This window comes from Diorhabda carinulata, chromosome X (genome assembly GCF_026250575.1).
Source record: "Diorhabda carinulata isolate Delta chromosome X, icDioCari1.1, whole genome shotgun sequence".
In the NCBI taxonomy this organism is placed as follows: domain Eukaryota; kingdom Metazoa; phylum Arthropoda; class Insecta; order Coleoptera; family Chrysomelidae; genus Diorhabda; species Diorhabda carinulata.
The window spans coordinates 62,932,516-62,949,893 of NC_079472.1; the positions used below are offsets into that span (position 1 = coordinate 62,932,516).

At 33.3% G+C, this 17,378-nt stretch overlaps 1 protein-coding gene across 3 annotated transcripts in view; it reads left to right on the plus strand.

The window, feature by feature from the left end:
- The first annotated feature begins 116 nt into the window (after positions 1-116).
- LOC130900858 (uncharacterized) overlaps positions 117-17,378 on the plus strand; it is a 57,653-nt gene continuing 40,391 nt past the window's right edge. For all 3 annotated transcript variants that reach the window (XR_009060226.1, XM_057811767.1, XM_057811769.1), the window contains exons 1-8: positions 117-374; positions 2,656-2,893; positions 6,344-6,419; positions 6,891-7,017; positions 7,548-7,749; positions 12,669-12,937; positions 15,848-16,072; positions 17,029-17,138. Coding sequence is in view for 2 of the 3 variants with exons in the window: in XM_057811767.1 (XP_057667750.1) it covers positions 189-374; positions 2,656-2,893; positions 6,344-6,419; positions 6,891-7,017; positions 7,548-7,749; positions 12,669-12,937; positions 15,848-16,072; positions 17,029-17,138 (1,433 nt within the window). In the remaining variant the exon portion in view is untranslated. The remainder of the gene's footprint in view (positions 375-2,655; positions 2,894-6,343; positions 6,420-6,890; positions 7,018-7,547; positions 7,750-12,668; positions 12,938-15,847; positions 16,073-17,028; positions 17,139-17,378) is intronic.

Sequence of the window (17,378 nt, forward strand, 5' to 3'; positions counted from 1 at the left end):
ATCTGTAAATCCATGTGTCTTTAAAATAAAATTCTATGATAATACTATAGTTTTCCATAAAATATGTATAACACTCAAATTTCAAGGCATGCATAACTAAATAAACTATTTGCCATTGACAACTGTATTGATCCGTCAGAGTGTGAAAAGCTGGTCGAATTTTTTAACTGTTTATAGGAAACCTCATAATGGACCTCTTGCCTTTAGTTCCAAAAAATTTCACTAATCACGAAGTTACACCAAGCATAAGAGCGGCTTTACAAACAGAACTAGATGGAAATATTTATCCAAAAGATATTGCGGAAAATTATGTTCAGAACATTCATTATGAAGAAGGGGATTATTTACTTGAAAATGCAAAATCAGTAATAGATGTAAGTAATGTCTAATAAGTGTATTTTCTTTTCCTGAGGCAATTATTAATTCGAAAAGGAATGATCATCTTTAGCAATCAATTTTTTGATATCTCGTAGACATAGGACATACGTAGGACATACCCGCTCCAGAAACTCACGAGGCGCCGATTTATTCAGTTCCTCGCTTTGTTCATCTGAATGCACCTGCTCTTTGGCAATACTTTGATTTCTTACTGGGATTTTTCCTTTTTTGACAACCACAGGATCAATAATCGTTTGTCACAAGATGATCACGAGCTCAAATTGTCATATTAATATTGAAAATGAACTCTTCAAGTTAGAATAAACAAATTATATCGTATGTTGTCCACGAAACATCGGTCGCATTCGGCAGACGACGTCGTACAACTGTTGAACAACCTTAGAGGAATCGTTCGATAGCGCATACGCTAAAAATTCGATACGTTCTGGAGCGAACGCCATATTCCAAAATGCTTTTAATTTGTTCTTGGTAACGGTAGCGGATCTGAAACATGAGAACAATGAACAAAAACTGACACAGAACAAGACCAGAAATTTGTTGGATGAACAGTGTTCTGTGATCAAACGTTAAGCTGTAGCCTTCTTAGACGGAAATGATTGCATTTGGTCAAGAGGATGAGAAAAATGAACTGGAGCTCTATAAATTATTCGTTTAATCTAGTTTTGAATTATAACATTCGTTTTTATATACAAACAAAAGTGAGTGAATGCTGGATATACATCGTAATTAAAAAAAAACTAGACGAAGTACCACTAGCACAAATTAAAAGCGCTTCGAAGTATGGCGTTCGCTCCAGAACGAGTTGAGTTTGTAGTGTATGTGTTACCAAACGATTCCTCTAGGGTTGTACAGTCGTTCCATATCAAATTAAGAAATGAAAAATAATGTTTACTCCCTGTATAAAATTCGGTAAACATCTAAACAAACCGTCAGTCCACGTGGACTCATCATCTTCACTATTTACCAATGAAACCATCGAATCGTAAACATAAATGTATTTCTATTGGCCGAAGCTGTTGGAAAGCGTATGTACACAATTTCTTCGAAATATTCCTGCCAGACCGTCTGCGATAAGCAGTGGAGTCTGTTGGTGAGAAAAATTACGTCAATTTTTTTCAGCATGTGGTTTGAAACACAAAAAACTAATGGCAATAACCGAATCGTCAAGGATAGTTCAATGGCGACAAGATTATTCGCGTTATTAAACTATATTAGATTGAACAAATTATGTCTAAAGCCGATTTTGTTAATTCGGCGAAGAGAAAAAACTTTCAATGGGACATTCGATGTCGAGTAATCAATATTTTTTACATAACTTAACCAATTAAGTTGGGATTTCAGGAACCGTTGCCGATATTCATACTGAACACACTGTTCACACGACCACTACTCCAAAACTCACAATTACACCGTCTGACGCGCGTTTCGATAACCAAGTTATAGTCTTCAGAGACTGAAGGTAAAGTTTCTGAAGTCTCTGAAGGCGATAACTTGTTTATCGAAACGTGCAATTGTGAGTGTTGGTGTAAACAGTGTATTCAGGATCACTTAACCAAACCTTAATTATACATAATCCCACCTCAATTGGTAATTTAACTAGAGGTTTCTTTAAATTGAAGGGCTCTTTAATTTACTTGTTAAAGTGAAGTGGTTCCATAATCGATTTGCAACGATCTCTCGAGTAAAGGCTCTTTTAAGACGTTGAAAGTAGGTTGTAGAATTATGTGTCGTTAGAAAAAGAAACAAAATGAAACGTTGAAGTGAGTGTGTTAAGTTGGATTTACAAAGTTTTACGTTCGCGCCTCACTCAAAATCGCGTGGCTTTACGTTCGACTTTACGTTGGGTAGGTGTTGAAACGCGAGCGCGGGCGTTTGTGTTCATTATCCCATTTCATAATCTGTTTAATTATTGTTGAACGCGAACAATCGCGACAACGCGAGCCGAGCGTAAAAGTTTATAAATTGACCTTTTCTTTGTCGCTAATATTTCTTTTCATTTGAGATCTTCAGTGGCGTGTGGTTGTGTTTGGTATTTGCCAAGTTAATTCTTCTATTCTATCATTATTTTTATCATTTTTAATCAAAGGTTTTACATTATTGATACACAATTTTTGTTTCTACGACGTTCCTCGTTCACGTTTTCCAATTTTTACACGAGGTGTCTCTAAATGCTATATCCGCTGTCAAACATTAAAAGATGTTTTCCAAACAGTATATTATGATAACTAACTTCAATTTTGATTATGTTTTCTTTAGATTTACGTGGAAGAAAGCAAAAATATCCGCAAAACGCAACTGGCATCTGTCGACATTATGGTTCAACAAGCCAAATATTTAATTGAAAAAGAAAAAATAAATAGTAGCTTTACACTAAAAGAAACTATCAAATTGAAACGTTGCGATTTGTTTAAAAAATTGGAAGACGAATTTGTTGTAGAATATAATTTAATTCAATCCTCTGATCTGTTACCCGATTTAATTAGAAGATATTTAGGTCTGTAACTTTTTTATTAATTAATCATCCTTGGTTTTAAGGCCATTGAATTTGAAAAACAATTTTATTTTGTAATCATGGTGGCCACAAAATTGAAAAACCTGAAAAATCTGGAAACGTTAGGGGATTTTCAATTTACTGGAAAAGTCAGGGAATTTTTCTAAAAATCTGGAAAAAATGAATATTTTCAATTAGGATTATTTGAAATTAATTAACTGCTAGAATTTTTTCGTTTCCTTCGAATAAGATTGAAAAATTGGCGCGCATACGATTGTCATACCATCTAGCGTACTTTTTATTATACTATTCACAACCATTTGTTTTATCTTTCGGAAATGTGTGCGTAAAAAATATCAGCTGATCATTGAGCAACTTAACCCTACAAAAGTGAGAAAGAATATTATGCTTATAACTTTTTGGATACTCAAGTTGTTGGATTGTTAATAAAAAAAAAGGTTTAAAAATGTTTCGATAAATACCTTGACACATCCTATTTAATCTATTTTAAAAACTCTGTGATCACCATGTAGTTGCTAGTGCAATAGAAGGCAAGTTTTTGAAAGCAAAGCTAACTTTTTTTCAATTTCTTGCTTCGTTTGTTGAACCATTCTTGGTTCAATTTCAATCAGATGACTGCTTAGCAGCTTTACTTTATGAAAGTATTGCATCTTTATTACACGATATCTTGCAAAACTTTCTATCAGCGAACCTTTTTGAATCTATAAAATCTATAGATTTAAAAAAATCTCAAAATTTGATTTTTTATAATAACATAAACATTGGTTGTGCGACTAAAAGAGCTATCAAAGAATGCAAAAACATCAAAGAACGTGATGTTCTGGAATTTAAAAAAGATTGTCGTCAAGCATTTACTATTTTGACTGAAAAATTACTTGAACGATCTCCAGTAAACTACGAATTCGTGAAAGGAATTTCTTGTTCAGATCAAAATGTCGCACAAAATTTAGATATTGGAGCAAAACGTTTATCAATTTCGCTCGATATTTTATTCGATAATAATTGGATAAGCGGGGTTTACACTGATAAAATACTCAATCAATACAAGAAGTTATGCAGAAGATCATCCTTTCAAGATGAAATCCTAAATTATTTCAAGTCAGATGCTAAAAAACTAAATTGTTTGTGGTTAGATAATATTGTGGCTATGCCAGATGATTTTAAAGAATTGACCAAATACATCAAAACTATTTTTACATTTTTTCATGGTAACTCTTCTCTTGAACGAGGATTTTCGATTAATAAAGACTGCTTGGATGAAAATCTTCAAGAAGATTCGCTCATCGCCCAAAGATTTATTTACGATAAATTGAGAAATGTTGGCTTTGAAAATATTGAAATATCGAATAGTCTGATTCAGTCGGTTAAGAATTCAAGAAGCCGTTACGAAGAATTAGATGACCTTGATAGTAAGAATAAATATTTAAAGAAACAGCAATTGAAAAATCTAGAAAGAAAGAAAGTTCTAGTCGAAAATAGTCGTCGAGATATTTCATACATGTCATACTTATTAACTACACTTTTTCTAAGTAATATTCTTTAAATACATCTATTAATTATACATATAATCGAATATTTTTAAACCTGGAATTTTATCTTAAAAACTCTGTGGTCACCATGCTAATGTTTTCTTTATTTATTTAAATTATTTCTATTTAACAGTGTGGTTAATTTATACACAATGTCTCGTACTTATTTAATTTATTTACACACGATAAATACTATAATAATTAATTTTATCACTACTTTTATAGTTTATTCAAATTCAACAGTTACTTTTTACCCTTTCAGTATGATTTTAATTATAAACTAACATCATATTTTTTAAACATGTAGTAATTACACCCAAAAATAATTTCGCAATAATTCTAGAAAGTTAACAAATAAACAAACAAACGATAAAATATTTAAAGAAAACAATGTAAACAAATGATAAAAACATTATTAAAAACAAGCATTAAAGGAATTCTGCGACTGGCGTATCCGCCAAACTTTAGATTTTCATTATAACCGAACATGTCTTGGACGAATTCCTAATGGTGACCAGTGATTATTGGCTCAAATATAGAAGCAATTGCTGAAGCTGAAGCCTATTTTGAGGTAAAAGACAAATCTTTCTACAAGCACGGCATCGAGAAGATAGAGAAGCGTTGGAATGACTTTTGAGTGATGAAATAAGATAATAAATCAGATACATCCAAATGCAAGACTTTTTTATTTATACAATCAGACACTCACAATACTTTTGGGGGTGGTCTGTGTTTAAAAATGTTAACACGTTGAGCCCCAACCAAAATTGATAAAGTTTCCCCAGGGTTCAAAATTTTTTTTGTGTTTTTACATTCCATATGGGATGTGGATCCAAGGAAAAATAATAAAAAGATTTATTTCGAATAAAAAGTACAAAAAATGATGTTTTTTGTGTGTATTATACAAGTTTGGAGTTAGCCGGAAAGCTGCAAGGAAACCAATGGGGACATTGCGAAAAATAGGACTAAAATGAAATTACTTTCAAAGAAAATGATAAAGGAATAACAATACTAAAATGGAAGGATAATGATGCTTTCTACAAAATATGCTGAAGAAACAATAAGCATTGATAGACGCTCAGGAATGGTTATAAAACGATAAACCGTGGTCGACTATAACAAAGGCAAATCTTCTATAGATCTGTCTGATTAAATGACAACACTTCTTTGAGAAGGACGTTGATGGGGCATAGAAAAATTGCTATTTCGCTATTATTTGGTACAGAAATGGTAAATGCCCATATTCTTTATAAAAGAATGAAAAAAGAATATAGCAATTACTGATTCTCAAATCAGTGTACCAACACAAAGGAAAGAAACTACCGCCGCTGGTGATTAAGAGACGCCATAACTAAAAACAAACCAATGCCTAGTGAAGTAAAAAGGTTCAAGTCACAAGGTAAGAAGAGATTGTGTAAGGTAACGTTTCAAGGACTTAGGAAGGTTCAACCAAACTGTAAAACACATTTAAATATGGTCTCGGAGAAGCTTCGAAGTAAACTAATTCTTGCGGTCCATAAGACCGCTCTGGGCAGTGGGGAAAGTGCAGTTGCGGGCCTATGGGGAGCTCAACGTGTTAAAATCGAGACTGTCCCGCAAAAACCCGGACGAATGATCCCTTTACCTATAAATCCTCAGGGATGCAACTTGGCAGAGAGGAAAATGGTCTGCAATTCGTCATATTTTGACCTCCCCTACACGGTTTCGGTTCTTATGTAAAAAACCATGTATAATTATTGAGGAAGGGTTGATCCAATTTGTAGAAAAAGAATATTTTTTCCAGATATGTTGTAAAGTAAAGACAGCTTACATTCATTAAACGAATATGGCGCGTCCAAAAGAAGACAATCTTTTCATTCAATTCATTATTTTCCTCCAATCGATCTTGTGTTTTTTTTTGCAGATTTCAGAGACGGAAGTGATATTTTATGTTCATCCTGTGACAATAAAATAAAAACAGTGGTTGATAAACATCAAAAGTGAGTCGTGGATTCATTTTACTACAAACAAAACCTTTTATAACTTGACATGCACACTCCTGTGACTCCTGATGACTTTTCTGATAGCTTCTTTCATATTTTTTCAATTTTATCCACCGTCTGTCATTTCCCTTCTTCAGCTCTCGGCTTCCTTTTCGGTAAACTTATATTCTCAAATGTTACCGAATATTAATTTTTTTTTAGAAATACTTGGTACCTAAATTAACTCATTTCAACGTCATTTCTTTTCAGTTAGCTTATTTCTATAGTCTGCTTTTTTGTTTTTGTCCAAGATTAATTTGCTTACGTTAATGTAGATTTTATAAATTTCTATTTTTATAATAACGATTTAGATTGTTACTAAATCTTATTAATCAGTTCCGATATTTCGCTAGTTCATCCATAATAGTTTAATTGTTCAAAAAAGAGAAAGAGGATTTTTGAATAGCTCCGCATATATGTTTGTCGTAGGGAAACAGAAGTTAAGACAAAATTCCAAGATAAGACGGCGACATTAGTAAGGAAATACTCAAATAGTTATAAAGTGGTTCCGTGTAATGTTATATTCCACAATTATGAAGTTGGTCAGATATATCACGTAAGTTATAACTCAATTTGCGTTAAAGGTAATAGCGAACTTATAGTACAGTGAACCAAGCAAATTATGAGGTTTTTCAGATGAGTTTTCAGGCACTTTCGATCACTTCTTACAAGGGTTTTCCGGCCTGCAAAACTTCTTGCGCTATTAAACCGTTGTTATTTGAGGTTTAAGCCCCACGTTACAAAAGGTGGTTTCACGGGCGCCCGTTACGAGGTATTTTAGCCACTTTTTTCGTTCGGAAAACCGGCTGGTATTTTCATATTCGACCTGTGCTGACCTTAAGAAGTTGCGTTTGGTGATGTACTAACTTGGGGCCGCCAGTTTACAAGCTGAAACCTTTACGAGTTTCCCTACGCATGCCCATATATTTTTCCCAAGTTGAATTGATAAGTGCGGATATCTTCGAGTGAAAAACTTTTCAGATAACTCTCGTAAAATCGATTAGGTCTCTATGTCAAAATTGCTGACGATATAATATTCGTATATTATCGGTAATCAAAATTAAAAATCGATCTTTTCCTTTTTAGAAAAAAGTTAAAATCATTAACACCAGCAAATATTTGCAAGCCATCGGATTAAAAAACTTACCGAAATTGTCGTGTTTCAAAATAATGTTTGACAACAACAATAAAAAAATAGCTGCTGGAATGAGCGTTACTGCCACTATCACTTTCAAGCCGGAGGTATACAGGACCCTTAAAGATTATGTTCGATTCAAGAATGAATTTGGTAATACTTTTTATATAAAAAAAACTAAAAGCGCTAATCAAATCTATTCCAATCGTTTTCTATTCAAATTAGAAGTTCTGGTAGAGAGAATTTCATATGATGATACGACCTCCGAAGAACGAAACCGGTCTATAGCTTCACTAACACGTTTTATGTATAATTAGGTCCTACTAATATCTGATGACTTTAAATTGTGTACAAATTGGATTCATACCATATAAGAAAACGGTGTTGGGGGTAGGATGGATGCTGAAAATCACAGTACAGCAAAACGAGACTTTTAGTAATCAAGAAAAACTTGATAAACAAAAAATCTATTGTTTATATTTTACTTAACCTCAAAAATTCCGATAAAATGCGAAAACTATTCAATTTCCCTCAATTTTTTTTTCGTTTTGAAATGTATTAATATTACTCAAAGGGAGTCAAGCTGCTTCTAAATATGCAATAAAATATAGGGTGTTGTATTTGAGGAAAATGTAACTTTAATATGGCACAGCATTATGGAATTGTGAATAATTTTAGATTCTAAGACTAATGATGGGTATGATTAGTCAAATTTTTAAATTGATATCTCAAAGGACAAAGGGGGCACTGAACTTAATCACACTAATCAATCACTCTGTATATTATGTTCTATATGATACGACTATATCTAATGTTTTATTTCTGCTCAAGCAATACGAGGTCTGGCTATTAAATAACAAAACTGCGCGCCTAGAGGGGGCTCAAGTCGAGTTGGATATCTAGACAGAGATATCTAGATATCTAGAGTGCTATAAATTGTTGCAGGAGGCTCATGAGGACAATTCTCTATCTCATGCGCGTGTTTTTAAGTGGTGTTTGCGCATTCGTGAGGGCCGAGAGAGCACTGAAAATGACCAGCGCCCAGGTGGCCCTATGACTGTTTCAACTCCGGAAACAGTGACCAAAATCAACCAAATTATGCGAGCAGATCGTCGAATGAGCATCCGAATGATTGCCGAGCCTGTAAACGCCGATAAAGAAACGGTCAGAAAAATTTTACACGAGGAATTACCCATGACAAAAGTATGTGCGAAGTTGGTGCCAAAAAATCTGACTCCTGACCAAAAGCTCTTGCGTCAACGGGTCTGCTCAGATTTCCTTGGGTTAGAAGGTTAGAAAAAGATTTGCTTTGAAAGGGACCCGATTTGAGTCGATGGAAGCGGTAAAGCAAAAGGAAGAGCTCCTAAAGGCACTCACCTAAGAAGACTTTCAGCACGGCTTCGATCAATGGAAAAAACGTATGGAAAGGTGTGTGGTGAGAGGTGGGGAGTATATTGAAGAGAAGCATTCGAATGTACAATAATTTTTGTAATAAAACCCTTTTTCGGAACCAGTCTCGCTACTTAACAGCCAGACCTCGTAAATATATAATTACAGTAGCGTATGAAACTAGTGAGGAGACTTGAAAGTCAACTACATTATATATAAAAATTGAAAAAGTTCAGGAGGTTTCTGTTTCCTGGAAGTTTTCCTTATAACCGTGGCAAAGTCGCTAATCGGGCGTTGAAAACGCTGCTTGCGTCTTCTCTTTTCTAGAAAGGTTCTTGCTGGATCGAGTTACGTTGTCAGCTTTGGTACATGTCTATAGATTATTTAAATGTACAGTATCATTAACATTGATTCTTTATTTTATTGCTTTGTTTCAAAATATTATAAACCACTTTTGAAATGATTGTCGGTTTGAACTGCGAGGCGTGTCAAGTCTGGCAGACGTACCGTTAGTTTACAAACTCTGCTCTAGACTGTGCTAGCAAGAAATGTAGCTACAACAAGCAGGCCTAAAATGTTCATCAGCATGTAAAAAGTGTGTGAATGTTTGAAAGAAGAAGAAGAGGAACTTCTGATCTTTTCCCTAAAGATGTCTGATAAAAAAAAATTGATTAAAAAGAAGAAAGGATTCAGAATTACTTAGGACCTTTAGGTTCTTGCGTTTGGAGTCTTCTAAAGTCTATTGTTTATGAAAAACGGCTTCTATATTTGGAAGACTTTGAGAGAAATAACATCTGCGTGTAGACCGCAACAGGCAGAATGTTTCCATGAAGTTTAAGATGATTTTGACAACAGACGGAAAAATAACTAGTCCTGACTTAATTTGCTGAAATATGGCTTTTACAAATTTATTTGTCTCACAAAAAACATCCCCTAATTCATTTAAACTCAAAATTATGTTCTCCAAATTTATTGGCCAAAATTATCTTTTCCAAATTTAATTTGGCTTTTATATGTAACGTCGAAAAACATAATATCCCATATTTAATTTTCACTGATACTATTGGGACCATAAACGACTTTTCCGAATTTAATTTTTGTTTTTTCCAATTTTTGTTTTAACTTTCACAAATTCTATTTTATCAAAAAATAAACGTTTTTTTTTCAGAATTAAATCCGGAAAAATGCACTCTCTAAATAGATTTTGGACAAAAATAAACCTCGCCAAATTTAATTTTGTCGAGGATTGGCTTCAATTTGGCTTAAAACTGTCAAATCGACAATACAATTCCCATAAATTTTTTTTTCGAAATTAATTCTAGATGGATTTTACAAATGAATTAATTTTAGACTCAAAATTACTTTACTAAAGTTTATTTGAACAAAATACGAATTTAACATGTCCTAAAACGAATTTTCAAATTTAGATTAAACAATTTACAGGTGCTGTTTGAGAATACAAAGTCAGAGGTAGCTACCGGAGACATTCCGAATGTATTTTTTTACAAATGAATCTATTTTAGACTCAAAATTACTTTACTAAAGTTTATTTGAACAAAATACGAATTTAACATGTCCTAAAACGAATTTTCAAATTTAGATTAAACAATTTACAGGTGCTGTTTGAGAATACAAAGTCAGAGGTAGCTACCGGAGACATCCCAAATGTATTTTTTTACAAATGAATCTATTTTAGACTCAAAATTACTTTACTAAAGTTTATTTGAACAAAATACGAATTTAACTCGTCCTAAAACGAATTTTCAAATTTAGATTAACAATTTACAGGTGCTGTTTGAGAATACAAAGTCAGAGGTAGCTACCGGAGACATCCCAAATGTATTTTTTTACAAATGAATCAATTTTAGACTCAAAATTACTTTACTAAAGTTTATATGAACAAAATACGAATTTAACATGTCCTAAAACGAATTTTCAAATTTAGATTAACAATTTACAGGTGCCGTTTGAGAATACAAAGTCAGAGGTAGCTACCGGAGACATCCCAAATGTATTTTTTACAAATGAATCAATTTTAGACTCAAAATTACTTTACTAAAGTTTATATGAACAAAATACGAATTTAACATGTCCTAAAACGAATTTTCAAATTTAGATTAACAATTTACAGGTGCCGTTTGAGAATACAAAGTCAGAGGTAGCTACCAGAGACATTCCAGATGTATTTTTTTACAAATGAATCAATTTTAGACTCAAAATTACTTTACTAAAGTTTATTTGAACAAAATACGAATTTAACTTGTCCTAAAACGAATTTTCAAATTTAGATTAACAATTTACAGGTGCTGTTTGAGAATACAAAGTCAGAGGTAGCTACCAGAGACATTCCAGATGTATTTTTTTACAAATGAATCAATTTTAGACTCAAAATTACTTTACTAAAGTTTATTTGAACAAAATACGAATTTAACTCGTCCTAAAACGAATTTTCAAATTTAGATTAACAATTTACAGGTGCCGTTTGAGAATACAAAGTCAGAGGTAGCTACCGGAGACATCCCAAATGTATTTTTTACAAATGAATCAATTTTAGACTCAAAATTACTTTACTAAAGTTTATATGAACAAAATACGAATTTAACTTGTCCTAAAACGAATTTTCAAATTTAGATTAACAATTTCCAGGTGCTGTTTGAGAATACAAAGTCAGAGGTAGCTACCGGAGACATCCCAAATGTATTTTTTTATAAATGAATCAATTTTAGACTCAAAATTACTTTACTAAAGTTTATTTGAACAAAATACGAATTCAACTTGTCCTAAAACAAATTTTCAAATTTAGATTAAACAATTTACAGGTGCTGTTTGAGAATACAAAGTCAGAGGTAGCTACCGGAGACATTCCAGATGTATTTTTTTACAAATGAATCTATTTTAGACTCAAAATTACTTTACTAAAGTTTATTTGAACAAAATACGAATTTAACTCGTCCTAAAACGAATTTTCAAATTTAGATTTCATTATTAATGGATATCATTCCGAAAATTTTACTAAGTTAAAATTTCTGAAAACTGAACAAACTGTTTACACCACCACAATTGCACGTTTCGAGAAACAAGTTATCGTCTTCAGAGACTTCAGAAACTTTAACTTCAGTCTCTGAAGACGATAACTTGGTTATAGAAACGCGCATTAGACAGTGTAATCTTGAGTGTTGCTGTTTACGTTTTATTCATTTTTCATGTTTAATTGAAAAATAAAATAATATAATATATTAATGCTTCTAAATATTCTTGATTTTTACGTCTCTTCTGTTTTAAAATAGTTTTTCTAATAATGTTTAAAAGATTGATAAAAAATTGACGTTTCGACTTCAGTTGATAAAGACTGAAGTTAAGCCGAAACGTAAATTTTTTATCAATCTTTTAAACATTTTTAGAAAAACTATTTTAAAACAGAAGAGACGTGAAAATGAAGAATATTTAGAAGCATTAATATATCAAAAGGTCTAAGAAATTAAAAAAAATCATAATATAATATTGATACTATGAAATGAAAAGGTACTTAAGCAACGTTTATCATGAGGTAAAATCAACCCCATTATCCCGATAGAATATGATTCAATTTGATTGAAAAGCAACTTATAAACAGTCATCTCAATGTATAAAACGCGGTACGTTTTCAAATTGATTCAAATGAAAATTATTGAAATTATATTTAGGAGAATTTGTGGATATTGAAATTTGCGCTACTAGAGACGTACCTAAATTAATATCATGTGTTTTCAAATCGAAAACTCACCTTGGGCAACAAAGCGAAACGTACCTCAGATTTGAAGAAAGAAGAAGAGAAGCTCTAAATTCCACCATAGACTGCGGTAGTTGTCTTGTAAGTCAGTACGTGCTCGTTTCCGTAATATTAGAGAATAAAGGAATGCCGGGCAAGTTCTTTTTTATAACTGAAGACGGTTGGTTCTTCAAAGATATCGACGTAAGTACTATTTTATGTTATCTTATCATTTTACGTTGTTAATTTCACAATTTTTAAACAAACGCAAGAAAATTATTATTATAAATCGATGCACTTTAACTATTGATCGCCAGCTCAACATTATATAGAAGCCTCCATCTCTTATCTTTCGCGTGAACGTATTAAGTGGGGCGTGCGTCAAATAGTACCCGCCATAAAATTTTAACTTGTTTTACAATATGTCTACTCGTGATCGTGGTTGTCATGAAGATTAGACAACTCGCGAAGGAAGATTATGCAACTCGCGATTTTAATTATGAAATGAAAAAAAGAAAATAAAACATATGTTCACGGTGTATTCCAGTAAAAAATATTCTACATTCTCTACATATGAACAAACAATGAAAAATATCACATTTTGTTCTAACCTAACCTAACTTAACCAATTGAATTGAATCTTAAATATGTATGACTAGCTTTTACCCGCGGCTTCGCTCGCATCGAAACCATTAAATAAGTATCAGAAATCATTATAATAGAAATATATGATAACTTCGAAACATGTTTTATTGAAATACAATAACAAATGTTAAAATATATATTTCCTGTAAACTACGGCCACTGCTATTTTCTGGTCTTTTCTGACGGACATTAGTAATAAGTTGAGCAAAAACGTTTTTGCGGTTCCTCCTGGTGCGTCGAGAAAGAAGAGTCCACCATTGCCGGAGTCTATTCTACGTGAAACTTGATGGACAACATAATTTTGCTCTGGACGTAATTGAGGGACTAATTCTGTCACTTGATGTTGTGGTCCTATGAAATCATAATCTAGCTCTCGAGCAATTTTATTTTTATTGACATTTTTTATTCATTGAGCCCTTAACAATTAGAGGATGATTGTGATAATCCATTGATGAAATTTCGACGGCGCGTGGTCTGCATTTCTGCTCGAACAATTCTGGGTCTGGACGTTGGGTGTGAAGAGGTGTTTTAGCAGCTCCCAAATCACTTTGTCGCCTTTCTTGCTCTTGTCTTCTCAACTCCGCATTAACTGAAGATTCTTGATTTCGTGTATCTTTTGCTGCACGGGCCCCAATTTTTAGACATACGCTTTCAGTGACAATTGTAAATAACAATGGTACCTAACCTCAAAAATTCTAAATAGCTGAAACTATAGTCAATTGAATTGGGGGTTTGAACTTCATTATTGTATGTTAGATGGCGCTGAAGTAGCAAAATGTTGATATTTGTTGACAATTTTTTTTTATTTTTGTGATTTTTTGTAATAAAAAGTATACTATGTTACTCCTAGTACCTCCCAGAATATGTGTACAAAGTTTTATGATGATTCATCAAGTTGTTTTTGCGTGAAAGCTTAACAAACATCCACGCTTTCACATTTATAATATTAAGTAAGGATGTATTCGGGCTACCTTTTCGTTTACCTGAAATATCTCTGCAAAGAGTTGGCGCAATCGTTATTTCAACGCATTAAAAATCGTCACTTATGCGTTATATGTGCATATATGAGCAGGACGTTTCGTTTTGACAAAAATTTTGAAAAAACTGCTTGGCAAATGATGGAAGACTTGTTGATTCGCTTTCCATCAATTTTTGCACGAAACTTTTCACCTTTTCATCATGGTAATCTATGGATATTTTGAAAAGAAATCGTAACAATGTTCTTAAGATCATATTCTTTCATTGCTACCAATACCATTTCAAATTGGCAAATCATATTGTGATTTTAAGGGGAAAATCTCAATACGCCGTGATCCTTAGAGTTAAAAGAAAAATATAATTAGGACTTAACCATTCCTGCATAATGATTTTTCTTGTTGCAGAGGTTGATAATGCCTCTAATTTGTTGTGAATAGGCACATTATCAATAAGAACTAGTATTAGTCGTAATTTTTCAGTTCAAAAGGTTTTCTCAGTTTGCCAAGCTGTAGATGTCCAAGTTAACCACCATATTCTATTTGATTGGAAATGGTAGTACGGCAACTCTCATAAGTCTGGCAACGCTGTCGAAAAAATTAAAACGATGCATGTTCGTGCCTCAGACAGTTGTGTCTGTGTCATGATAACACGTGCTCGTCGAGAACTACGAACGCAGATTACGAAACTACGTTTATCAAATTTCAACAAGAATTTCCGAAATCGCCGATATCAAATCATGCAATATTGTAGAAGACGTACCAGAAAAACGGGCTCTGTTGCCGACGCGTCGCGTTCTGGACGACCGGTATCAGTAACAATTAACGAAAATATGTGGCCCTGACGTTAGCTGATCAGTCGAACCTATTTGCAGTGCAGCTATCGGGATCGCAGATTGGAAATTTGTGAGTGGGACCTTGGTTGCGTACAGGATCATCAGCATTTCCAGTATTTCATCTTGGGGTTGGATGATGTAACCTTCAAGCTAAACGGTCAATCAGAATGCTCGCGTCTTCATTGAAGGAGAATTAAATCTGCTTGAGGTGTATGTATGGGCAAGTATCCATGCGGGAGGTTTCGTTGATCCGCTCATTTTTGAGGGTTAATTGTCAGACCAAAGTTAATTGGAGAAGCTCGAAGAAAATGGAAAATGAACAATGATTCACCACTCGCGAAGATCCATCATTTCATGCGCATTTTGGAGAATGGATAGGCAGAGGAGGATTCATTGATTAGTCCGTTCAATCATGTGGCCTGAAACCTCGTTATTTTTTCGTGTGGGGTCTTCTCAAGCATCGCGTTTTTGTAAGAGCACCACGCACGCTTCCCGTCCTTCGAACTACAATTGAAGAAGATGAGCGTCAATTTCAATACTTGCAGTAATCCCTTTTGTAATTTCTTCTAATAAATTCATTGTGACGATGCATTTTTTTTCTTAATGTATATCTGTTGTCTGACTTACGCCGATCTCTGTTTAGGTTTTTATATTTTCAGGATGTTTCTTCGAGTATGGAATTATTTAAATCGGACTTTTGGATCTATCCAATATATTTTGAAATAGAAAAAGATGAAATAGTAGAAATAACTACGATATTTCAACCGACTAAACCTGGACTTCATGTAGAAACATTATACCTCATGTGCGACAATAATACTTACCAACAGATAGAGTTGGTAGGAGACGCCATCGAATTTTCCAAAAATTTAATAGAAATAATAGTAAGAAACTTTCATGCTCTCTTATAACAAACATCAACTTTTTTTCGGAAACTAAATAAGAAAAAGGTTTCACACTTACATACACACCGTTTTAAAAACAATATTCAATTGGTAAAAGAAGGCCAGAGTGGAAAATTTAGAAAAATTTATGAAAATTGTTCGTTTTTCATCGCTGATTTATTGAATTCAAGAATACAGCGTGAGTCATATGTACGAGGATGGTCCCAGAAGTACCTGGTCTTACCTAGAGATGTTTATACAGCGTATGTTTCAAGTTTGAAGACGCCACGTTGTTTATTATTTGTTTGGCAGCCATCAATAGTGAACTTTTTCAATGAATTTGTAAACATGGAAAACAATGGCCATCGTTATGCAATACAAGATTTTATTTGAAAGGCTCAAGTTCAACCAATATGAAAACTGAACTAGATTCTACTCTGGATGAGACTGCTTGGGCAGCAGGGTATAAACGAGGTCGTACTTCCTGCGGTGACCAGCATCGCAGTGGGCGACCAAATGAGGTGACGACTTCATAAATGTTGAAGAAAATCCACGAAGCGGAACTGGATCGCATCTTAACTGAAAATTTGGACATGAAAAAGCTGTGCGCAAGATAGGTGTCGAGTTTGGTCACAATGGACCAAAAACAGCGTCATGAAGATGTGAAACAATGGATTGAAAAGTTAGAAACGGCTCCAAAAAAAGACACAGATCGTTCCATCTACAGGCGAGGTCGTGGCGTCGGTTTTTTAGGATGCGCGTGGGATGATTTCCATGTGTGATTCTAAACCATGCTAAAATCCTCTAGAATAGACACAAAAAATCACATTAAAATCGGTTCAGCCGCTTAGAGTTTGGACACATACAGACAATTTTCATTTTAACAATTATTCAAATTCCAAATGAATTCTGTTTGTTGATTTTCATAAGTTTAAATCTTGTTTTTTTATATATAGATACCTCCAGATAAAAGTGGAATAATCAATGAAGAGGGTTATACTGTATTTCTGGGCCACGTCTTTAACAAGACTACCGCATCATTTATAATAAATATAAGAAATAAAAGGTATACTATAAAATAAGTATTAAAAGGTTGAGCAAATTTGATGTAAATCATTTCTTCGAAAAAATCTGTTGTCATTTACGTAAATAGTTTTTAGTCCGAAAAATAAAACGTATTTATACATTAACTATTCACTAACACTTACACGCTGAAATATTGACACTTAACAATTAATTTATTTAAATAAAATTTTTAGTTCAGTTGTCATTGTCCCGATGTATTCGCTATGACATCAAATTGTTG